Raw genomic sequence first — 23,441 nt, forward strand, 5'->3', positions numbered from 1 at the left:
CGCGCCCGGCAACACAGTTTTCTTATACAATAATACTAAAATGTAATTTGCCATTTTCATTCTATGGATATTTGCACTGATATTAGAAAAGCAATCTGGGTAAAACTGCAGCCGTCTTAGCATGAATCAAGTCAGTGGCTCCAAACTGTACCTTGTTTGTAACTGATGTGAGTTCTTCACATCATGTTATGGGTTGTTCCCTGGCTAACTACCTCCCCATGTAGTCCTGGCTGAGGTGAGAGGATTGCTTGAGTTGAGCCTGGGAGACAGAAGTTGTGGTGAGCCAAGATGGTACCACTGCACTACAGCCTAGGCGACAGAGCAAGGCCCTGTCTCAAAAAAGAGAAAAAAACATATGCAGTTCATGTGTGCGTTGGATCATGATGTAAAATGTATTTCTTACTGTGGGTCTCAGTCAAAAAAGTTTTCAAGCCACTGCTCCAGAAAGATTCTAGAATGATATAGTACCATTGCCACCAACTTAATGCCTCACTGTACTAGGGACTGATGTCCCAGAAAACACTCTGTGAACACAGATAACAATATCCTATCCAAAAGGACATTGTTTTCATTATAACACAAATACAACTTGGTAGGCTACTGGGAGTCATAGACCCTCATTTTAGCTCTGCCTCAAGCACTTACCAGTCAAGCAATCCAGTTACTTTATATATTAAAAATGCAGATGATATGGGAAGTATTTCTTTCCCAAGGAATATTAGGTAGTATATGAAAAGTGCTTTAAAAACTACAAAGAATAATTATTACAATAACTGATATTTAAGGAATGCATATATATGTACATATATGCATGCAACATAGTTTTGAGTCCTTAACCCTGTGAATTTCACATTTAACAGACGAAGAAACTGAAGCTTAAGGTTAAATGGATGTACCAGTATTTGAACCCAAGCCTTAGACTACACCCTCATAACCATCAAACAGTACTTTTTAAATGCTGCACTGCACGCAGAAAAAGGTTTACTATGTTAGAAATGAAAGAGCATCTGTGCTCTCTGTTACAAGGTTTGAAAGTTATACAGAGAATTGGACCTTTTTGCCACACTTAAATTATCGTAACTCCTGAAAATTTTTAATCCTGTGGCATTCTTAGTTCCTCTTCTATGCAAATATAGTTAAAATAAGAATTTCAGATTGACACCTCGTAGAGTCCTGGGGTGGCACAGCAGTTTCTTTAGCTGTATAAAAGGTGAGGCCTGGCTAGGCGCAGTGGCTCATACCTGTAACCCCAGCACTTTGGGAGGCCAAGGCAGGTGGACCACGAGGTCGAGTTCAAGACCAGCCTGGCTAAGATGGTGAAACCCTGTCCCTACCAAAAATACAAAAAATTAGTCAGGCATGGTGGTGGGCGCCTGTAATCCCAGCTACTCGGGAGGCTGAGGCAGAGAATTACTTGAACCCAGGAGGCGGAGGTTACAGTGAGCTGAGATTGCGTCACTGCACTCCGGCCTAAGCAACAGAGTACCTCTTGGGGGGAAAAGAAAGAGATCAGCCTGTTACTGTGTCTATATAGAAAGAAGTAGACATAAGAGACTCCATTTTGTTCTGTATTTGAGATGCTGTTAATCTGTGACCCTACCCCCAACCTTGTCCTTGCAAGAGACATGTGCTGTGGTAACTCAAGGTTTAATGGATTTTGGGCGTGCAGGGTGTGTCTTTATTCCTAGAAAAGCTAGGTATTGTCCAAGGTTTATCCCCATGTGATAGGATGAAACAATGCTGCTAAAAGGTTTATCTCAAGGCACAGGATTTTCCTTTAAACTTATTCATGTCACAGAGATCCTTGTTCTTATGTCTTACTGCTGATTTCCTCCCTAAATATGATCCTATTGCCCTGCCACTCCCTTATCTTTAAGATGGTAAAGATAATTATCTATAAATACTAAGGGAACTCAGAGACCGGTGCCCGCGTGGGTCCTCTGTAAGTTGAGCGCCGGTCCCCTGGGCCCCCGCTTTTCTTTCTTTATACTTTGTCTCTGTGTCTTATTTATTTTCTCAAGTCTCTCGTTCCACCTAACGAGAAACACCCACAGGTGTGGAGGGGCAGGCCACCCCTTCAAACTCTGTCTCAAAAACAAAAAAAAAAGCTGAGGCCCTTGCATGTAGCAGGTGATTGATACATATACTGAACAAAGAGGGCCCCCTTTGGCAGATTGGTAGGATAAGGTAGTTAATAAGGAACAGTGCCCTTGGGTCCCAGGGGGAGGGACTACGGAGAATAGGGCAGACCTCGGGGCAGAGTCAACCTGGCACGTTCGGGGACTGTCCTCACTTCTACTGGAAGGATGGACAATTCTTGGAGGACTTAGAGAGAGTGCAGTTCTGGGGCCGGGCGTGGTGGCTCAAGCCTGTAATCCCAGCACTTTGGGAGGCCAAGACGGGCGGATCACAAGGTCAGGAGATCAAGACCATCCTGGCTAACACAGTGAAACCCCCTCTCTACTAAAAAATGCAAAAAAACTAGCCGGGCGGGTTGGCGGGCGCCTGTAGTCCCAGCTACTCGGGAGGCTGAGGCAGGAGAATGGCGTAAACCCGGGAGGCGGAGCTTGCAGTGAGCTGAGATCCGGCCACTGCACCCCAGCCTGGGCGACAGAGCAAGACTCCGTCTCAAAAAAAAAAGGACAGAGTGCAGTTCTGGGCATTACTCACTTTACAATCCCCATGTTTGCAGATATGACCAATGTGGTTTTTTTTTTAATGTAAAGCCCTGGACCAAGGGCAGCAATGAGGGGCATCCTGCTCTCAACTCTCCAATAGACACTGGCTTGGCCAGAAAATGGGTTCAGAGGTCAGGCCCTAAGAATCCAGAGATGATCCCATTCCCTCAACAGTTCTTGGTGCCGTACAATCACCAGTCTCTCCTTCTTGTAGGGCTTGAGCTATAAATTGCCCACTTCTAGTTTTTACAGACATTCTTAGTTTCTGTTGCCTCCGTTGGTAAGACCTTGTCCTAGAAGCAGCTCTACCAGGGCACCTGAACCGGGAAACAAATAAGGCTTGAATTTGGGAGTCTGGCATGATAGATTCAATTACATTCCCCAAAAACAATCTATGAAGGAAAAGGGATTTTGTTTTGTTTTGTTTTAGAGACAAGGTCTTGCTCTGTTGCCCAGGCTGGAGTGCAGTGGTACAATCTTGGCTCACTGCAACCTCAAACTCCTGGGCTCAAGCAATCCTCCCACCTCAGCCTCCCAAGTAGCTGGAACTACAGGCACATGACACCATGCTGGCTAGTTTGTTTGTTTTTGTAGAGACAGGCTCTGATTATGTTGCCCAGGCTGGTCTGGAACTCCTAGCCTCAAGCAACCCCCTTGCCTCAGTCTCCCAAAGGAATCTTTTCCAAATAATAATTATAGGCTTCTTATCTTTTTTTTTTTTTTTTTTTTTGAGCGGGAGCTTCGCTCTGCTGCCCAGGCTGGAGTGCAGTGGCCGGATCTCAGCTCACTGCAAGCTCCGCCTCCGGGGTTCACGCCATTCTCCTGTCTCAGCCTCCCGAGTAGTTGGGACTACAGGCGCCCGCCACCGCGCCCGGCTAGTTTTTTGTATTTTTAGTAGAGACGGGGTTTCACCGTGTTAGCCAGGATGGTCTCGATCTCCTGACCTCGTGATCCGCCCGTCTCGGCCTCCCAAAGTGCTGGGATTACAGGCTTGAGCCACCGCGCCCGGCCTAGGCTTCTTATCTTTCCATCACTGAAGTTTTAATTCACAAGACAAAACAAAATAGGCCTGAGTCCAAGGGCCCCTAGTAAAATGTCTCCATATCTTCTTACATAGACTCACTTCCACCCTACCTAATTCAGCTAATGAAACCCTGAGGATCGTTCTCCCCAGCTCTCCCTGGAATACCACTCAGGCACGTCTGAAATATGGTAGATTCAGTGGACACACCTTTGGCCTGTCAAAGTACTTTCCCAGACAGAAAATAGATCATGACCAGATACCTAAAGTTCATACTGGAAGGAATGTTTATGTTCAAGATCAGAGCCTTATGGAATGGAAAAAAAAAAAAAATCCAGGGCAGCAGGTTTAAGACCCATTAGGAGCCATTATTGTCATCATGAATATAAATGAGGCCTAGGCAGGTTAGGAGTGGCTAGGGTCTGGGCTCTGGCACAACCCAGCCCTGTTCTTCCACAGGGCTGGCCAGGGCAGAAGTGAAAGGGGCTGGGGCGTGACCGAGTGAGCTGGGGTAGAGGTAGAAAAAGGGACACAGAACATCCCAGGCCCGAGCTGCATGGAATGTGAGAGAACAGCTGGAATGTGCTCTAGAAGCCCCGGGAGGCCTCAGTTGAGGCTGAACTCAGATATGCCTGGGACCCGGTCTCTGTGAAGAGACCCCGGAGAGCTTGTGCAGAGCTGATGTGGGCAGCTGCACAGGGCCAGCCAGGGGCAGAGGTCAGGTGTGGGAGGGTGTGAGCACAGTGTTCTTCACAAGACCATAAAAGTCCAGCTAGAATGTTCCATTTCTAAAATCAGATGGGAACATTCTTCCTCCAGTTTCAAAAGTAAAAATCTGAGAGCAAAAGGTTCTGGCAAAGGGAAACTGGGGCCGGAGAAGGGAGTGACTAAGTAAGCCCCAGGGGATGAGAAGCCTTAGGAGAGGGTGTGTATCTTCCACCCTGGTGAGCACAGCGCTGTCCCCTGCAGACACGGGGACAGCAGAGACTTGAAGCCGCAGCCCCCCTCCTGAGCACAGGAAGGTGACCTGTACGTAGGATGGGACTCCTTATCCTCACCGGGGGATGCAGTGGGGTGGACAAGAGCAGGTGGAGACAGTACAGGAGCCCAAATTCTAGGTCCAATGGTAGTTTTTATTCCCCAGGAATAGATATGTGGGGAAGAAACTCCAAAAGGAAACGGAGCACAGATGACAGAAATGACACCACGGCAGCCTGGCTCAGGAGTCGGGTAGATAGACGGCTGCTCCACAGTGGACCCGGTCATGGCCCTGGTTTCTTGGATCCACATTTGCCCTGTCTCTAAGTGTCCATCTCAGAGGTGGAGGACGGATAAAGTGAGGCAGAAAACTTGCTTGCTCTACACAAAGGAGACAAATGGACCTTCTATTCCCAGAGGCCCAGGGACACCAAAACCTCCCTCTTCAGAATGGAGGTAGACAGATAAAAATGAGAGGGGCTTGAGTGTCACAGACAATCTGAAAGTAATAACGGGCTCACTGTGGCTGGCAGAACTGGTACTGAGATGCGGACTGACTACAAGGGAAGCAGCTTTCAGTTTTATGGTGGAGAGTCAGTCCTGAATCGGGCCCTGGGGCAGTTATAACCAGAGTGCTGTTTCTAGCCATTTACTTCAAAGGACTCTGGCTATGTTGAATCAGAAGTCATTATCTTTTTCCCAGAGGATGCACTTCTATCCCTATTTCTGGCATGATCCTGCTCCCTACGAGCCTCATCCTTTAAAAAAAGATTGGCAAGCGAGAGAGAAACGGTGCCTCACAGCTCGAGATGTGACAGCTTCTCCTGCAGGGAAGAACAAGGTCCTTTGGTACGAGCTAGATCATCCAGACCTGTCCCTGCAGAACACATCAAGACTCATCCCTGTACTACAGGGTGGCCTCTGGCTATGGCCTGGCACAGTGAGGACAGAGGCAGGGTCCTGAGTCAACATCACAGGGAGGTCTCCTGGAGGATGCAGGTGGAGCTGCTCCCCTGATAAGCTGTGTCATCCAGGGCCATGGGCTCCTTGTCTCTGCTGTCCCCCAGCACACCATTCCTCGGCTTCTCGGGAAACACGCCGGTGTCCACGAGGTGGTCCTACAAACACAAAGCCAAAGGGGTGGAACTGGTGAAGATGGACGACAGGTGGTGACAGGATTCACACAGAAAACGTACCCGCTAGAAGGCAGCCCAGCAAGGCTGGGTGTGGGAGGGAGAATGGGGGGAAAAGAGGGAGAGCACAGCACAGTGGGGAGCGCAGGGTGGGCTGGGGAGGGGAGCTGACCAGCCCAGGCCGGGGCTGAGCTCCCCTGAGCCCTGAGATCCTTCTGCCCCACCAAGGGAGTGCAGCCCTGTGGGTAGAACCTGAGACAGCTGTGTGGGGACAGCCTAGGCTTAGCTGATCCTGAGAGGGGCACCGGGGGCAGGAGCACAGAAAAGGGGTAGAAGGGGTAGAAGAGTCAGTGGCATCTGCAGAGGGATGGGAGGGGTCACTTGGACATTAGGTGCTACCTGGCCGTAGCTCCTGCAGTGGAGCCGCTTCTGCCAGGACAAGGGCAAGAGGGCCAGGAGCTTCGGCAACACTGGGTAAATGGTCGCAGGGTTCAGGGACCGGCCTCGCATTCTCCCTGAAGGGAAACGTGCTTCTGAGTCTCTGCGTGGAACCATCCACAGCAGCGGGCCTCATGTCCTCCCTTGGCCCCCAGATACCCCAGCCCCCACCCACATCCTACATCCCAGTGGAAAAGCCTGACAGCTACTGACACCCAAAAGCTCAGAGGGCAGGAACCTTTCTCCCTAGACGGTAGAGTCCCTTAGGGCCCTCTGTTAACCCCTCGGTGCTCGTCTGCACCGCGATCCCACACCCTCACCAGTGAGTAGACTGACAATCAGGCCCACCACAATGACTGTGGTGGAGTTGTGAGCGCTGTACCATAAGTAGGACAAGGAATAGAACCGCCGCAGCCCTGTGGGCCTGGGAAGAGCAGAGGGGAAGACAATTAGCAATTCATTGGCAGGGCATTCCTTGGGCACCAGTTTCTCCTTGCCCGCATGGTCCCAGGGTCTTGGGACCCAATACCCAACATTTCCCTGGAGCCTCTGGTGACCCATCCCTTAGCAAGACCCCTGTGAAAGCCCTCAAACTCAAAGGAGGGCTTTGAGAAAACAAGGGGAAAGACAGCAAGCCCTGCCTTACTTGGAGACGGTAGTCAAGGGCATCAGTGTGGTCGCAGTGGCAATGGTTAGATTGGTGGGCAGGGAGAAGTTGGACCCATTAGTGGAAGAGGGTGGCATGCTGGAGCCCATGCTGGTCACGATGCTCCCAATGCCAATCCAGAAGGCCATGACAAGTCCAGACAACAGGCCCACGATAGCACCCTGCCGAGACACGGTGCACGCCTGTCACAAGGCCAGCCCTGCCAGCCCTCACAGCAGTCCTCAGGTCTCCTGGTGAGAGCCCTGCCAACCCACAGGCCCATCGCGCTACACATGACTGTGGGTCCAGATGCATCACTCACAGGAGGGTTGGCACACGGAAAGAACATTCCAAGGCAAAAGAGTCCCAGCAGCGGTCCCCCAACCATGCCAAAGATGCTGATTGCTGCCTAGGAGGACCGGGCAAGAAGAAAATAAAAAAGAACACAGACTCAGAAATGCCCAGACTCACCATAGAGCACAGCCACCCGCCATGGCCTTGGAGCCCCACTCATCAGATCTATCTCTTCTATGGGAACAATCAGAACTCCAGAGGTTGCCAGGCAGTGGCTCACGCCTATCATTCCAGCAGTTTGGGAGGCCGAGGCGGGAGGATCACCTAAGGTCAGGAGTTCGAGACTAGCCTGGCCAACATGGTAAAACCCCATCTCTACTAAAAATACAAAAATCATCCAGACATGCTGGCACATGCCTATAGTCCCTCAGCTACTTGGGAGGCTGAGACAGGAGAATCGCTTGAACCCAGGAGGCGGAGGTTGCAGTCAGCCGAGATCGCACCACTGCACTCCAGCCTGAGCAACAGAATGAGACTCCATCTCAAAAAAAAAAAAAAAAAAAAGACTCTAGAGGGCAGGAAAGGCTGATGGGGGGCTGATGGAGAGGGATGTGTTTTGGGTTCTCCTCCGAGGCTCTCTCTTGGCCTACAATATCCCAGGAATGACCCTGGGTCCTCTGGCTGCTTGGAAGTCTGTTCACAGTAAAGATGGTCCATCAAAGGGGAATCTCTTACACCTGGCCCCCGGTCATTCCCCTCAATATAGCTGCCCTTCTCAACTTCCTGTTTCAATCAATCCCTTCTCTCCCTTAAAATCGCTTCCTACCCTCTACAGTTATTACCTGCAGCACAGGTCCCATCTGGGAGGAAATATAGGCCATTCCTAGACAAAGTAGCCCATAGCCAAAGGCTGGGAGTAAAGGAGAGGAGAGGAAACAAGAAGGTGTGAGTTAACACAAGCAATGGGATAAAGCAAGGCTCCCTGCGCAGCCAAACTACCATCTCTGTCTCCTTTGACACAAAAGGCATATTACATCATGCTGCAGCTTCCTCCCACCAAGTCCTCACTCCTATGTGACTCAGAGACCTCCCTAGGACATGCCCTGAGATGTAAACAACCATGCATGCAGGGAAGGTTGTGTGCCTCGTTAGGCAAGTGCTGAGCCCCGAATAAAGTGGGTGTTTTACAGCAGACTGATGACAGTGGTCAGGGTGTAGCTTAGAAAGACCCAGACTGGGCCGGGCGCGGTGGCTCAAGCCTGTAATTCCAGCACTTTGGGAGGCCGAGACGGGCGGATCATGAGGTCAGGAGATCGAGACCATCCTGGCTAAAACGGTGAAACCCCGTCTCTACTAAAAAATACAAAAAACTAGCCGGGCGCGGTGGCGGGAGCCTGTAGTCCCAGCTACTCGGGAGGCTGAGGCAGGAGAATGGCGTAAACCCGGGAGGCGGAGCTTGCAGTGAGCTGAGATCCGGCCACTGCACTCCAGCCTGGGCGACAGAGCGAGACTCCGTCTCAAAAAAAAAAAAAAAAAAGAAAGAAAGAAAGACCCAGACTGAAGAGATGAGGAAGCATAACCCCACCGAGGCCTCTGGAAAGCATGATGGCCCGGGCTTCAGAGAACTCAGGGAACCAAGGTCGAATCAGGTCTTCCATCGTAACAGTTGCCAATGAATTAAAAGCAGAGGATATAGTGCTGAAAAAGAAGAGGATGAGAAGTTGAGCGAGGCAAAATTGTCAGCTCTGTGGGACTCTGTGGAGGAAATGGTATCCTAAAGGGGAGATGACAGGTACCACCAAGAAACCTCCTCATAGTTGGACTTGACACCACCTCAGAGCGGGCCTGGAAGGCAAGGACACAGTCCTTTTTTGAATGTGGATATGGGTTTCATTTGAGCAGATCAATTTCTGGTACCATAAAAGAACTCTTAACCAAAACAGGGGTATCTCTTGAGAGAAAATGTGCTCTGGCCTACAAAGATGAGCTATCCCTTGTCATCCACACAGATGGGACAGACACAGTGAGACTCACTGTGACTGGGACTCCCCGCCCGCCACCACCCCGCTCCACCCATCACCTTGTACCCAACAGGGGTCAGGTGCACCAGGTCTGAGGGAAATGGTCAAAGGGGGTACCTGAGGGAGCCGCTGAAGAGGCAGGCAATGAAGAGCCCTGGCAGGCCCGGCAGGCCTTTCAGGATATCCATCACAAAGTACAGGACAAACTGCAAGCAGAGTGGAGGTGCAGAGCAGTCCTCAGAGAGGGGCCTTCCCAGGGCCGGCTCTGCACAGAAGCTCCCTTTGCATGTGCCCCAGCGAGTCTATTGAGACTGGGTGCGTTAGAAGGGAAGCCAGGGCCTGGGGCATCTCTGCTGACCCAAGTGTCTACACATTAAGTGGAGAGAAAATGGGCTCTGCAGAGGGAATGACACGATTCGCCCGCAGCTCTGTTTCTGGCTACCAGTGGAACTTCTGCTTACTGACTACCTCATTGAGTCTGTTTTCTCCTCTGTGAAATGAGGCTGTTAGAGGTTAGGTGAGACCAGGTATGTGACAGCTCCCAGCAGAGCACATGGAGCCCAGTGGGGAGTCAGTAAGGGTAGGTCCTCACCCCAGTAGGATATCCGAGCACTGTGGTTAGACGCTAGGGACCAGGATCCTCACATGCTAGATTCCTAGCATCTTAGAGTGGGAAAGGATTTTACAATCATTTCCCACCCAGGGTGGGAGTCCTTTCTATAGTCAGTCCTTTCCTACCTAGACACTCCCGTTGTGGGGCCAGGCCTGCCCTCAAGGGAACAGGACAGGGCCTTCTCACCTGGTCTGGGGCTGCCTGAGCCTGCTGAATGCTCATGGGATACTCCTGGTAATATGTGAACATGACCAGGCCAATGAGGCTGCCCACGCAGAGGGACACCTGCTGGAAGGGGAACACTGCATAACAGGAGCTGCAAAAGATGTCGGTGCCAGGAGGAGAGCCGGCGTTAACAGACGCCCTCAGGCATGTGCCCCTGACCTCCAGAAAGGAGACCCACATCCTGAACACAGTGGATATGTATATACTCTGGCATCCTGCCCCACCCCAATTATCTCTGGGGAACCCCTTCCCCTAGACCTTGCTCTGCTCCCTTCCTGTCGCTGCACTCACAGCATAGCAGCCTTCTCCGTGCGGGAACTGAGGTACCGCTGCACCTGAGCCTGGTTCACCCCGTATAAGGAGAGCATCATGAAGACACCCCCGATGGCCAAGGTCCAGAAGGTGTGCCGCACAAAGGGGTCTGGATTCAACCTGTAACAGACACCACCCAGTCATTGTGCAAAGCCCCAGAGATATAGCCTTCCTGCCCTCTTGGCAACAGGAGTCAGCGACAGGAGAGGAGAGACACCACTGCTAGGGCCAAGGGGATGACTGAAGGCAAGAAGCTGGGTGCACTCAAGAGACAGCACAGCCAGTTAGAGGGAGGCTCCATTCTTCCACCCCAGCCTCGTTCCAGGTACTCATCCCAGGTAATGTCCTGGCTCTCCATAAACACTAGCCGAGCACCTGTAATCACCCTCCCTCTCTGCAGGACCAGTTTCCCGCTGTCTGCTGTTACACCTTAGGCTTCCCAGTTTGCACTCTGCTTACTATAGCCCTGAGCCCTCTAGGATGGGCTCAGCGCCCAGGCACTGCAGACCCCAGCCAGGAGTAGGGGTATACTTACTCAAACCCAGAGATGCGGCCGTGCTGGGAAGCCACAGCCCACACACGCCCCAAGCCGCCCACCTTGGCTGACCCCACGGTGATAACTGCCAGCTGCCCAAGGAACATGACCACTGTCTGGAACACATCTGTCCAGATGACGGCCTTCAGCCCACCCTGCAAGGAAAGCACAGCAAACCTGCCACAGAGGCCTTCTAAACCCAGCTCGTCCAACCCGCCTTATTGTTGTTCCATTTTGTTTTGTTTTAGGCTTTTTGCAGCCGGAAGCCAGTTTTTAGTTTCTATCTCTGGTGTTAAGTATAAAAGAGAGATGAGGAAGGGGCTTTACTGACCCAACCAGAAACAGAAACTAAGAACCCATGACTATATTCTCTCCCTTGGACACTCCTGAAACCATCCACTCTAAGGACATGCTACCAGTGAGGGGACTCTCCTGCCGTTAGGCACGTAATTGCTGTGACCCTGTTGACATCATTCCCATCCCATCCTCTACCTTCATATACCACCCCCACTGCTAAATTCTATTTCCTTTTTTTTTTTTTTTTTTTTTTTTTTTTTTTTTTTTTTGAGACAGAGTCTCGCTCTGTCGCCCAGGCTGGAGTGCAGTGGCGCGATCTCGGCTCACTGCAAGCCCCGCCTCCCGGGTTCATGCCATTCTCCTGCCTCAGCCTCCTGAGTAGCTGGGACTACAGGCGCCCGCCACCGCGCCCGGCTAATTTTTTGTATTTTTAGTAGAGACGGGGTTTCACCGTGGTCTCGATCTCCTGACCTTGTGATCCGCCCGCCTCAGCCTCCCAAAGTGCTGGGATTACAGGCGTGAGCCACCGGGCCCGGCTAAATCCTATTTCTTACCACCCTAGAATTTCACCTATATTCTCACCTATATTCTCAGCTTATCTCTTCTTTTCCTTCTCTTCCCATCTCCCCTCCTTACTTCATCCCTTCCCCTCCCCTCACCAGGGCTTACTGCACTTACCAGAGCTGTATAGATGGTACAGACAATGCCTAGGGCCAGCACGGACAGCCACAGATCAAAGCCAGTCACTGTAAGCATAGAAGCCACATTTTTATCCCTGGAAAAGGGTTCCCCAGGGGAGAAGCCCTGGTAGGGCAATCGTGTCATGCCACAGAGATAAAGCATTTGGTCATTAACAATGAAATAAATCATTCACCACAATGGAAAAAATTGTTTGCAGAGCTCCATCAAAAGGTGCTGATTAACCAGTTCGGATAGGCATGGTAACACGTTACTAGCTTTCAACAGAGGTGGACCAAGCCTTCCCCCGGTAGAGACCCACCCAAGGGCCCAAGCAGTGAATTAATTCCCCATCCAAGATCAGGTTCTTTTCCGTACACACTCCTCCATCTGCCTCTCCCAAAGGTGCTTTCCTAGCCTGCCATGGCTGAAAGCCAGGGGCGCTGTGACTCCTCACCTGCATTGAGAGCCAATGACGGAGCATAGAGCACAACTCCCATGTAGATCACCTGTTGCATGTGGAAAAAATGTGAGGGGGCAGGAGGAGGGTGGGAAGAGAGAGGAAGAAAGATGGGCCTCAGTGCCAATATGCCCATGGCTTCCCCTCACCTAGGCTCACTTCCCTCTTCCTTCTCTCAAATTCTGGCTTGCTGCCACCATAGTATCTGTGCTGGAATTAGAAGGCATGGGCAGCAGGATGCCTCTGGGGGCCTCATAGATGCTGACCCTCTAGCAGGCATTTCAATCCTGCCAGTCTGAGAGCAGGGGAGACTCCAATTCCCGCAGCACACTTGGGTTCAGGTCCCCCAACATGCCCCAGGCTCGGTTTCTAGCCTCATTCTGCTTACCATCTGAAAGATGAAAGTCACAGTTCCACACACTCGAACAGTTTTATTGAATCGAAGCTCCAGGTACTGGGTATACAGAAAAAAGATTTTCCTCCTGACTTCACCCCGACAACTCACACACAACTTCCCTCAAGACGCTCAGGAACATGAGGGAATATCCAACCCATACCCACTCTGAGTCCCACTCGGCACAGCACCCTCCTCTCCAATCCTGCCCCTACTCCTGACATCACTGAGAAAGAATTACAAACACACAACTGAGTTTTCTGTCCCTCTCATTAGGTGGAGGAGGTCTAGGGTCCCAGGTCCTTCCTATGTCCCTGTTCCTCCTCTCCACTCCAACCCGTGTCCCACGTGCTTCTCCCTTCCGTCCCTGCTCACCTCATAGGCACTGGTGAGATGCAGGCGGTAGAAAACGGGGATGAAGATGTGTGCAGGTATGAGCAGCCCCAAAAAGTAGCAGCAGCCCAGGAACCAATACTGGGTCCCAAATCGGTAGATCTCTGACGGCACACCCAGGATGGCCACGGCTGACTGGAAGGTGGCCAGCAGGGACAGTGCCACCGGAAGGCAGCCCATTTTGCGGTTCGCCATCAGCAGCTCACCAACAGTATGCCGGCCCCAGCCACGACAAGCATGGTAGAGCCCAATGGCAAGAGAGAGAACCAGCAGCAGGACGAACACCACGTAGTCCACGAGGGAGAAGGCGGGCATGCTCATGCTTGTGCCCGAGGTTGGGGAAACGGGGGCTGAGGTGCTCACCCCTACACTCATATCCTCACTGTGTCTGTGATCTGCAGCCAGCTGCTGCTCCAGGGCTCTGGGGCAGGGCAGGGGCGGATGGGTGGCTACAATCTGGCTCCCAGCCACAGTCTCACAGTCTTCCTCCACGGAACGATACTGTCCAGGGTGAGCTGCAAAGGAATTAGCTCTTAGTGAGGCCTATCTTGCCTTGGTAGCCATTCACCCTTGGGCCTTGTACATCACATGCCATCAGAAGTGGACCAGTCAGCATAGGGGTAGCCCTTCAAGGTCTGGAGGCCCTGGTATGGGTTTGGTAGGGGACAGAAGTGAGGGAGAAGCATCAGAGTGAGACAGCCAGGAGACAATATAACTTGGCCAGGACCTTTGAGTATGCAGAGCTGTGAAATTCAAGAACCTTCTTAGGTCTCCACCCGAGTACCAAAAGAAAAATAAACTCTAGCCTAAGTTTCTTTGCAAAATTTCCTGACCCCACTTGAAGGCACAGACCCAGTCACTACAATACACTAAGCCAGCAGAGCCCAGCCTGGCGCCACAGCCCAGCAGGAAACACAACATGGAGACTAATGGCAGCAGGGCTTCCCCTACTGACCCTGGCCTCAGCCCTCGCTTCCTGAGATCCCCAGTGTCACCCTTCTAACTGATCATCAGTGAGACTGCCTCTGTGGCAGCCACAGACTCCATTTCAGGCATTTCAGACTCCATTTAGGCCAACCACTCCGAACCCCTTTCTTAAGGTTCTCCCCAACACCACTAGATAAGCACTCGCTGCCACCCACCTCTCAGCCCCTCTACCTGCAACACCACAGTCAACAGCAGATGCAGCAAGAGCAGCTGGATTCAAAAGTGAGACGGGAAAGGTGAGAGGGCATCATGCTGGAGTCAGGGTTTCAGAGTTACGATTCTCCGTTTTGGAGAGAAGCAACCCAGCCAGGGAGCTGAGAGGCCAAGGGACCAGCCAAAGAGAGTGGTTGCATCCTGCTGGGGACAGACACCTACCTGGAGAAGCAATCCCTGTTCTGAGGCAGAGTTGCCTGGAGCTGCAGAGGCTGAGGATCTGGCTCTATGAGTAGCTGAGGTGAGAGATCAGGATCTGGGGGTGGGGTGAAGCTCAGCAGTCATTTGTTCTGGCCCCTTCAGGGAACCAATCGCTACGTTCCAAATGGCCCTATCACCCTATGGCCCCAAACTCCAACTCAGCCCTAGAGGCTCCAGAACAGGGAAGAGGGAGCTCACATTCAACAGCATTCCTAGATGGATTAGGCTTTCAGCCTAAAGTACTCTTGGCACTCTGTGCGGAAGGGAGTTGGAATGAAGGAAATGAAAAGATGGGAAAGTTGAAAGTTGATTTTCTAACTCCTACACAAGAAATGTTAATCCTCCAAGAATACACCATAATCCTCAGAGAAAGAGGGAAGGGATCATAGTATTTAAAATCTTAAATCTTTGGATACCACTATTACAACCAACTCCCCACCACTGACCATTTCACAGATAAACACACTAAGGCTCAGATGGTTCAAGTGACCTTTCCAAACAAAAGCACAGAGCCTACTATTGTTAGAGTGTAAATTAGAACCCAGGTCTAGGGATTCACCATCCACCCTGTCTGTTCTCCATGTGTATCACATTATCTTCAGAGGCAATCCTCTGGGGTACTTACTGGTATGGGGGAAAAACACCAGAGAATGCCATGTAGTTAGACAGCCTAACATGAGAACAGTTAACATTTGTTGAACACCTGCTATGTAACCCAGCAGTGTGTGAGGTGCTTTATAAACATTAGTAGTAACATATAATGAAGCTAACGCTTTCAAAACAGCATGTCTCAGGTTAAGACATGAATACTCTACAGTTATCACAAGAAAACTGAGAGATTAAATAACTTGCTCAAGGTTATGCAGCATGGTACAAAACAAGAGAGAAAGAAACAGTGCTGTCTGCAGCTATGACAGGTGTTCACCAACGGCCCTGTCCTCACTATTCCCAGAACCAGGGCAGGAGCACAGTGTTGTAGTCAGTCATTCACAGGACATAGTTTAGATCTCAACTAATGAAGAGACAGACTAACATAAAGTGTGTCTTCTGCTTTTGCCCACTAGGAGAAAGATTAGGCTCTCTTTCAGCTCTCCCACAGTGTGTTCTTGGGCAGACACTGTCTGGCTGGCAAGATATGGCCTCATGCAGACTAAACCTGAACTCTGAACCTCTTGGGGCCAATAAAGAGGGAAAATAAGAGCTGGCAACTCTTGGATCACATGTCTATAAGATTCCCAACAGGCTTAAACTCTGGTTTAACCTAAACATGCCCTGGGCCTTTGCACATTGCAACACCCTGAGTTTTCTCATTGTCCTTGGCAAGTTTTTGCTGCTATGATAGAGATGATGGGAACCACTGGGGAGTAAGAGAAAACATGTCTGCTGTGTGCAAAGAACACAGAACACTATAGGGTTAGTGGTATACACTATACCCTATAGTATACACTATAGTGGTAGGTGGCCAGAGACAGGAAGGAAAGTCCCAGTGTGGGAAACGGAGGTACAGAAATAAAGACACTCTGCTGATGGGACTTCCTGATAAAATTCTATTTGCATGATGTATGGAGAATTCTCATGGATGGCCTGAGAGAGCCCCAGGGAAGACAGGAAAAACCTGACCTAGCAACAGACCAGATTCTGAGAACAGATCTATGGTTTTCTAAAAACTCTACATTGATCCAAACCTATGGACTTACATTTCTCCAGAAAGAGGAGGGCCAAGAGGAAGAGCTAGCTGTTGTTTCACTACAGCCATAACATACTAAGGCACAAACAGCAGATTGTGGGAATGCCCCTTTTTTTTTGGAGACGGAGTCTCACTCTGTCACCCAGGCTGGAGTGCAGTGACACGATCTCGGCTCACTGCATACTCTTCATACTGAGTTCTTCAGTATGTTACTCTTCATACTGAGTTCAAGTGATTCTTCTGCCTCAGTCTCCTGAGTAGCTAGGACTACAGGCATGTGCTACCGCACCCAGCTAATTTTTTTTTTTTTTTGTATTTTTAGTAGAGACGGGACTTCACCATATTGGCCAGGCTGATCTCAAACTCCTGACCTCATGATCCGCCTGCCTCGGCCTCCCAAAGTGCTGGGATTACACGCGTGATGTGGGACCCCTTTTAAAAACACGGCCAGGCGCCGTGGCTCACACTTGTAATCCTAGCACTTTGGGAGGCAAGGCGGGCGGATCACGAGGTCAGGAGATCAAGACCATCCTGGCTAACACGGTGAAACCCCATCTCTACTAAAAATACAATTTAGCCGGGCGCGGTGGCGGGCACCTGTAATCCCAGCTACTCGGGAGGTTGAGGCAGGAGAATGGCGTGAACCTGGGACGCGGAGCTTGCAGTGAGCCAAGATCGTGCCCCTGCACTCCAGCCTGGGCGACAGAGTGAGACTCCTTCTCCAGAAAAAAAAAAAAAAAACCTGAACTCACTTTGGTCACACACTGCAGTGGATCATACTGACTCCTACAAAACGCAATGAGACCACTGCAAGACTAACTGTTCCAAAAAGATTCCCTCAAAATCTGTCCTGGAGCTTATAATTCCTCAAGGTGTGAAAGGCTTTAGGGGCCCTCAAAATGCTACTAGCTACTAACACCTTAGAAAACTTGCCAGTGAGCTAAACGTAAACCTTTCAGGAACTTCCAGGCAGACACCATGGGGGGAATGTGGAAGGGAAGCATGGGTCGGCTACTCGAGATGATCGCTTGGGTTGGCATTAAGGAGCTTTTTGGCTGGCCCTAACCAACACTGTCACTCCGGGAGCAGGGATCCCCTGGCGTCCTTCAGTCAGGGCGCTGGCCCACCCTGGGGCAGCGACGCACTCCCTTACCTCCGTGGTTTAGTCCGGGCTAGGAAGATCGCTTTGTGCTTCCTGAGATCAACATCGCACCCTTTTCCTGGGAAGGCAAAGAAAATGAATTAGGGAAGCGTCTATCCCGCTCCTACCTCCTCGCCAGGCTCCGGGACGCTACGCGCTATCAGGATTGAGGTGAAGGGGACTACGTGCCCGGGGCGATCCAGGCTCCTGCCCTCCCGCCGGAGTCTGCGATTTGCCCTTCCCTCCTCCATCACCCTCACCCTCGTTCTTTCCTGGTTTCCCGCTTCCCTCTACCCGGCGGAGACCACCACCTTACCGCGCACACTTCTTATCTTTTCAGTCCCACGCCGGAGGCCGGCTCGCTCCGCCCCTCCCCGCCCCCTTGCCCCCGCCCCAGCTCAGACGCCGCTCCCTGGGGCCTCTCTGCACCGTCTCACGCTCTGCAGGCCCACCTGCCCGGTCTCCACACGTGGGTAGCCAGAGCCGGGCCGCTGCGCCCTGGCCGGGAACCCGCGGGGGCCCCGCCCCCTGCCCGCCCCGCTCGCTGCGCCGCCATGTTTACTGAGGGCGGATGGAGGAACCCGAGTCTCTTCGAAGGCGAGACCTTGGCTTCCGGACGCGGGGAACACCCGGCTGAGGGAGCCTGCAGTCGGCTCTGGGAAGCCGCGCGGCGACAGGGGTCGCCTTCATTAAAGGGGAAAAGGAATAAGGGGCAGCCAGTGTCCCCGAAAGAGGGCTGGGGCGCATGAAGACCAGCGCAGAGCTCCGCGAGCAGAAGAAACCCCCAGCCAGCCCCAGGGCGAATGGACCGGGTCGCTTAGGCCACGCCCGAGGAAGAGGGCCTGACGCGCTGCGGGGCGGGGCCGCGGGGCCGGGTCGCGTGAGCACCGGAGAACTAAGGGAGCGGAAAATGGCGCCTCACGGCCCGGGTAGTCTTACGACCCTGGTACGCTGGGCTGCCGCCCTGCTCCTCGCTCTGGGCGTGGAAAGGGCTCTGGCGCTACCCGAGGTACAGAAGCAAGTTTGAGGTCGGGCTGAAGCAGGGTCGCTCGCCAGCCGTGCGTCTCGCTCGCCCGCGGCTCCCCCTTCCCCTCGGCCGGCCTGCGGCTCTGATTTCGTCCCTGACCCTTTCCGACCTTGCCCAGCCGGGTCCTGTTCCCGAGTGCTCACGTCGTGCAGGCTTTCGGCGCCCCAGTCCTGCCGACTTCCAAAGATCTGTGAAACTTGATCTCGTCCCTTAATTTTTGAGTAACTTTAAGTTATTTCTACAGACGGGTCCTCTGGCTCTTGTGCAAGCTCTCTACGCCCGAACACTATATATCGTGCAGTGGTAGGGCTGTACTTTGTTTTGTAATGCTTGATGAGTTATTTACCTACCTCCGGTCCTTTTAAACCAGGCCAAACTGGGACTTGAGAAGTCTTTGCAGAGAGCATAATAAATATGTTTGAATAGTGATCTTCAGAGATGAGGACCTTCCCTGGCTGATGTCTGGTACTGAAAGTGTCTGGAGAGCTGATTCGGCGCCGGACTCTAGGGGAAGACATGGCATCTCCTAGCCTAGCCTGTTACAAGGGTAGGACACGAGCCATTTATCCATTTATCGGCCCCATGTTAGAGGAATTCTGGAAACGTGTACTGGCAGTTAATTCTTGATGGCCGTTTGTTCTTTTCTTGGCTTTTCTTTCTGGAGTTCTAATGTTTCTTTCTCTTCTGCAGATATGTACTCAATGTCCAGGGAGTGTGCAAAATTTGTCAAAAGTGGCCCTTTATTGTAAAACGACACGAGAACTAATGCTGCATGCCCGTTGCTGCCTGAATCAGAAGGGCACCATCTTGGGGTGAGGGGAAGACATCCCTAGATACTGGATACAGGCCATTCCTTAGCCTGGCTGCTTTTCTACCCTTATATTATTTTAAGAATCCACCTATTATGGTTTCAGCTGTAACCATCACGCAGATGTCTACCAAAACTAGATCTCTTTAGTGTCTTTTTACCTTTCCACACTCCAGGTACATGTGAGTACCTGTAGCTTCCTATTAAGCATTTCCTACTGAGTGCACCCTTACTTCAAACTCAAAATGTTGTTTTGCTTCCATTCTCTTCTTTCCTTCATCTACCTAAATACCTCTCTATATTAAGCTTTCAGAAAACCGACATTTTCCATTATCACTCTCTTGCTTTAATACTACAGTTAGTAACTGTTGCTCTCAGGACAAAATTCAAACCATTAACTACCATACACTAGTCCCAACCCCCTTTTCCAACATTATTTCCAATTACTTGTCCACTGAAACCTCCATAATGGTCTGCACCAGCCAGATTTGCCTACCCTCAATGGCATTCCATCTTTGTTCAGGCCTCTCTCCATACCTGAAATTGCCTTCCTCCACCAAATTAGGACATATCCATCCTTCATTTCCAACATCTTTTGTGACTGTTTCCTACTACTATTAAGTTCCAGAGTAATACCTTTTTTTTTTTTTGAGACAGAGTCTCGCTCTGCCGCCCAGGCTGGAGTGCAGTGGCGTGATCTTGGCTCACTGCAAGCTCCGCCTCCTGGGTTCATGCCATTCTCCTGCCTCAGCCTCCCGAGTAACTGGGACTACAGGCGCCCGCCACCTCGCCCGGCTAGTTTTTTTGTATTTTTTTAGTAGAGACGGGGTTTCACCATGTCAGCCAGGATGGTCTCGATCTCCTGACCTCGTGATCCGCCCGTCTCGGCCTCCCAAAGTGCTGGGATTACAGGCTTGAGCCACCGCGCCCGGCCGAGTAATACCTTTTTTTAATTATTATTTATTCATTTTTTTGAGATGGAGTTTCGCTTTTGTTGCCCAGACTGGAGTGCAATGGCGTGATCTTGGCTCGCTGCACCCTCTGCCTCCTGGGTTCAAGCGATTCAGTAATACCTTCTTAAAAAACTTTCTGTAATCTTTAGTGTCCACTCAAATATATTTATACACTATCCTGTGGTTTCTTTTATATTGTAATGTTTACAGTGCTTTTATTTTGGGCAGCGGTCTTGTTCCTCTAACTACATTGTAAGCCACTCAAAGGCTAAGATACTGTGTTTTATATTTTTTAACATTCTCCCAGTGTTTGCAGTTTGTAGGGACTCCGTAAATATTTGCAGAATAAAGGAAAGGATAGCAGTTGATGTTGAAGAAAAAAAATAATGTGGCATGATCCAGCAGTTTACAACCAATCTGTGGTAGAAAATACATGTGGAAAAAACTTTCATTTATATGACTTGCATTTTTTTGTAATTTAAAGGCTCTCTGTGGATCTGAAAATCGTAATATGAGATTCACTAATGTAGACAAGAAACACAGATTTCTCCCAATAGATGCATAACCGATTAGAACAGTGCTGGCCAATAGAACTTTCTGTGATTATGAAAATGTTCTGGGCCAGGCGTGGTGGCTCACGCCTGTAATCCCAGCACTTTGGGAGCCAAGGCAGGCGGATCATGAGGTCAGGAGTTCGAGACCAACGTGACCAACATGGTGAAACCCCGTCTCTACTAAAAATACAAAAATTAGCCAGGCGTGGTGGCGCGTGCCTGTAATCCCAGCTACTCAGGAGGCCGAGGCAGGAGAATTGCTTGAAATTGGGAATCAGAGGTTGCAGGGAGCCGAGATCATGCCACTGCACTCTAGCTTGGGCAACAGAGCAAGACTCTGTCTGAAGAAAGAAAAAAGAAAATGTTCCATATCTGTACTAACCAGTACAGTAGCTACTAACGTGGTTATTCCATTTGCACTTGAAATATGGCTAGTGCAAATGAGACACTGAATTTTTTGGTTAAATTAATTTTTCTCTATAGAGTGAGGGTCTCACTCATATTGCCCAGGCTGGTCTCAAATTCCTAGGTTCAAGTGATCCTCCCCGCTTGGCCTCCCTAAGTGCTGGGATTACAGGAGTGAGCCACTACACCCAGCCTAAGGTATATTAACTTAAATTTAAGTAGTTACATGTGGCAAATGGTGATTCTATTGGATAACGCAGAATTAAAATGTCTACCACAGCTCCTAGTGTATGACTCTGAACACAGCTGTGTTCAGTTATTATTAGCTGAAAAGGGGGTTGTGTAGTCAAATACAAACCGTGCTGTGGTTGAAGAAAAAGAGGAACACACAGTTATATTGATTACTTTATTTCCTCAGGCTGGATCTCCAGAACTGTTCTCTGGAGGACCCTGGTCCAAACTTTCATCAGGCATATACCACTGTCATCATGTAAGTAGTTAGGTGCCTTCCACCCAAAAGGCTAACATAGTGTAGGTTGATGGGAAGGTGCTAATATTGTGTGCTTTGCAGAGACCTGCAAGCAAACCCCCTCAAAGGTGACTTGGCCAACACTTTCCATGGCTTTACTCAGCTCCAGACTCTGTGAGTAAGGGTATGGGGAAGAGAATCAAAGAAGGGTGATGCTGTGAGTTTAGCAACTTTGCATGTTATGACCACATTTCTCTTTAGGATACTGCCACAAGATGTCAACTGTCCTGGAGGAATTAATGCCTGGAATACTATCACCTCTTACATAGACAACCAAATCTGTCAAGGGCAAAAGAACCTTTGCAATAACACTGGGGACCCAGGTATGCTGTCTTACCTCCAAACTTCTGGGAATTGTCTTTTCTCCCTTGTGTTTTCCACTTTAGATCAGAAAGACAAAGTTACTTAAGTGCCTTTCATTCAGAGTTCTGGGGGTCTAACCCCTTTGAAAGAAAAGATATCTTAAGATATATTATTTGTCTCACGCGTGTCCGTGTAAAGAGACCACCAAACAGGCTCGTGTGAGCAACAAGGCTTTACTTCACCTGGGCGCAGACTCACAGGGCTGAGTCTGAAAAGAGAGTCAGCAAAGGGTGGTGGGATTATCATTAGTTCTTACAGGTTTTGGGATAGGCGGTGGAGTTAGGAGCAATGTTTTGCGGGCAGGAGGTGGATCTCCCAAAGTACATTCTCAAGGGTGGGGAGAATTACAAAGAAGCTTCTTAAGGGTCGGGGAGATTACAAAGAACCTTCTTCAGGGTAGGGAGGATTATAAAGAACCTTCTTAAGGGTGGGGGAGATTACAAAGTACATTGATCAGTTAGGGTGGGGCAGAAACAAATCAATGGTGGAATGTCATCAGTTAAGGCTATTTTCACTTTTGTGGATCTTCAGTTGCTTCAGGCCATCTGGATGTTTACGTGCAGGTCACAGGGGATATGATGGCTTAGCTTGGGCTCAGAGGCCTGACATTATTGTTACTGTTTTTATCTGTAATCTTCTTTCCTCTTCCTTTATCCTAGCAATGATTGAGAGACTCTAAGTTGAAATAGATATTTGAGAAATATGCCTAATGAGATGTATGCAGTGATGTTCTCTCTTTCTCTCTGGCCCACAGAAATGTGTCCTGAGAATGGATCTTGTGTACCTGATGGTCCAGGTCTTTTGCAGTGTGTTTGTGCTGATGGTTTCCACGGATACAAGTGTATGCGCCAGGTGAGGAATTAGGCCTTCTAACTAGGGATACAAGGAATGCATAGAGCAAGTCTTCTCAGAAAGGAGATCCACAAGACCAGGAGCTAATACAAATTACCTATAGGGGGAAAACTATAGAATTGCCCTAGACGAGGTGATAGGTATATTAGGAAAGAATTAGGTGTTAGGATGTGGCCCTCCGTGTAACGTTGTATGGGGATGTTTTTTGGTCTGTTGTTCACAGGGCTCGTTCTCACTGCTTATGTTCTTTGGGATTCTGGGATCCACCACTCTATCCATCTCCATTCTGCTTTGGGGGACCCAACGCCGAAAAGCCAAGACTTCATGAACCACATAGGTCTTACCATTGACCTAAGATCGATCTGATCTATCTTAGCCCAGCCAGGGAGCTCTGCTTCCTAGAAAGGCATCTTTGGCCAGTGGATTCACCTCAAGGTTGAGGCCGCCATTGGAAGAGGAAAAATTGCACTCACCTGGTGTAGACAAATACCAGTTCCCATTTGTGTTGTTGCCTATAATAAACACTTTTTTTCCCCTCTGTCTTTCTTTTTAAGGAAAGGCGCCCTGCCTTTACGTGTTTCTTGCTTGGGGTGGGAGGGACTGCT

The 23,441-nt window shown here is 50.2% G+C and overlaps 2 protein-coding genes across 11 annotated transcripts; one reads left to right on the forward strand and one right to left on the reverse strand.

The window, feature by feature from the left end:
• Window positions 1–4,811: 4,811 nt before the first annotated feature.
• SLC5A6 (solute carrier family 5 member 6) lies at window positions 4,812–18,155 on the reverse strand. Of its 8 annotated transcripts, none has more exons than XM_009183860.4 (18): window positions 17,908–18,009; window positions 17,358–17,424; window positions 14,479–14,572; window positions 13,099–13,631; window positions 12,718–12,783; window positions 12,327–12,378; window positions 11,870–11,937; window positions 10,895–11,049; window positions 10,339–10,479; window positions 10,009–10,138; window positions 9,327–9,415; window positions 8,774–8,886; window positions 8,031–8,098; window positions 7,217–7,303; window positions 6,895–7,076; window positions 6,569–6,672; window positions 6,210–6,325; window positions 4,812–5,795 (listed from the first exon to the last, which is right to left on the reverse strand). In XM_009183860.4, the coding sequence occupies exons 4-18, from the start codon at window positions 13,489–13,491 to the stop codon at window positions 5,649–5,651; spliced, it is 1,911 nt and encodes a 636-aa protein (XP_009182124.2). In that variant the 5' UTR covers window positions 13,492–13,631; window positions 14,479–14,572; window positions 17,358–17,424; window positions 17,908–18,009; the 3' UTR covers window positions 4,812–5,648. The 8 variants fall into 8 exon arrangements, with proteins under 8 accessions (XP_009182124.2, XP_009182122.2, XP_009182123.2 ...); XM_009183858.3 differs by lacking the exon at window positions 17,908–18,009 and adding an exon at window positions 17,662–17,775; XM_009183859.3 differs by lacking the exon at window positions 17,908–18,009 and adding an exon at window positions 17,606–17,675.
• Window positions 17,920–23,374, forward strand: ATRAID (all-trans retinoic acid induced differentiation factor). 3 transcript variants are annotated; one of them, XM_003908404.3, is made up of 7 exons: window positions 17,920–18,354; window positions 19,063–19,184; window positions 21,511–21,582; window positions 21,664–21,735; window positions 21,823–21,944; window positions 22,739–22,836; window positions 23,060–23,374. In XM_003908404.3, the coding sequence occupies exons 1-7, from the start codon at window positions 18,091–18,093 to the stop codon at window positions 23,162–23,164; spliced, it is 855 nt and encodes a 284-aa protein (XP_003908453.2). In that variant the 5' UTR covers window positions 17,920–18,090; the 3' UTR covers window positions 23,165–23,374. The 3 variants fall into 3 exon arrangements, with proteins under 3 accessions (XP_003908453.2, XP_009182115.2, XP_009182116.1); XM_009183851.2 differs by having other exon boundaries at window positions 18,061–18,291; XM_009183852.4 differs by lacking the exon at window positions 17,920–18,354 and adding an exon at window positions 18,763–18,919.
• Window positions 23,375–23,441: the final 67 nt, after the last annotated feature.

The sequence above is a fragment of the Papio anubis genome, chromosome 14 (assembly GCF_008728515.1).
Source record: "Papio anubis isolate 15944 chromosome 14, Panubis1.0, whole genome shotgun sequence".
NCBI classification, from domain to species: Eukaryota; Metazoa; Chordata; class Mammalia; order Primates; family Cercopithecidae; genus Papio; species Papio anubis.

Excerpts from the sequence above, each read along its gene's own strand:
- ATRAID (XM_003908404.3), top strand. The coding sequence starts at position 18,091 with ATGAAGACCAGCGCAGAGCTCCGCGAGCAGAAGAAACCCCCAGCCAGC. Across the intron at positions 19,185-21,510 it reads CAGAAGGGCACCATCTTGGG|GCTGGATCTCCAGAACTGTT; the intron begins GTGAGGGGAAGA and ends TTATTTCCTCAG. Across the intron at positions 21,583-21,663 it reads GCATATACCACTGTCATCAT|AGACCTGCAAGCAAACCCCC; the intron begins GTAAGTAGTTAG and ends TGTGCTTTGCAG.
- SLC5A6 (XM_003908402.4), bottom strand. The coding sequence starts at position 13,491 with ATGAGTGTAGGGGTGAGCACCTCAGCCCCCGTTTCCCCAACCTCGGGC. Across the intron at positions 8,099-8,773 it reads CATGCTTTCCAGAGGCCTCG|CCTTTGGCTATGGGCTACTT; the intron begins GTGGGGTTATGC and ends CTTTACTCCCAG. Across the intron at positions 6,326-6,568 it reads GATTGTCAGTCTACTCACTG|GGAGAATGCGAGGCCGGTCC; the intron begins GTGAGGGTGTGG and ends GTTTCCCTTCAG.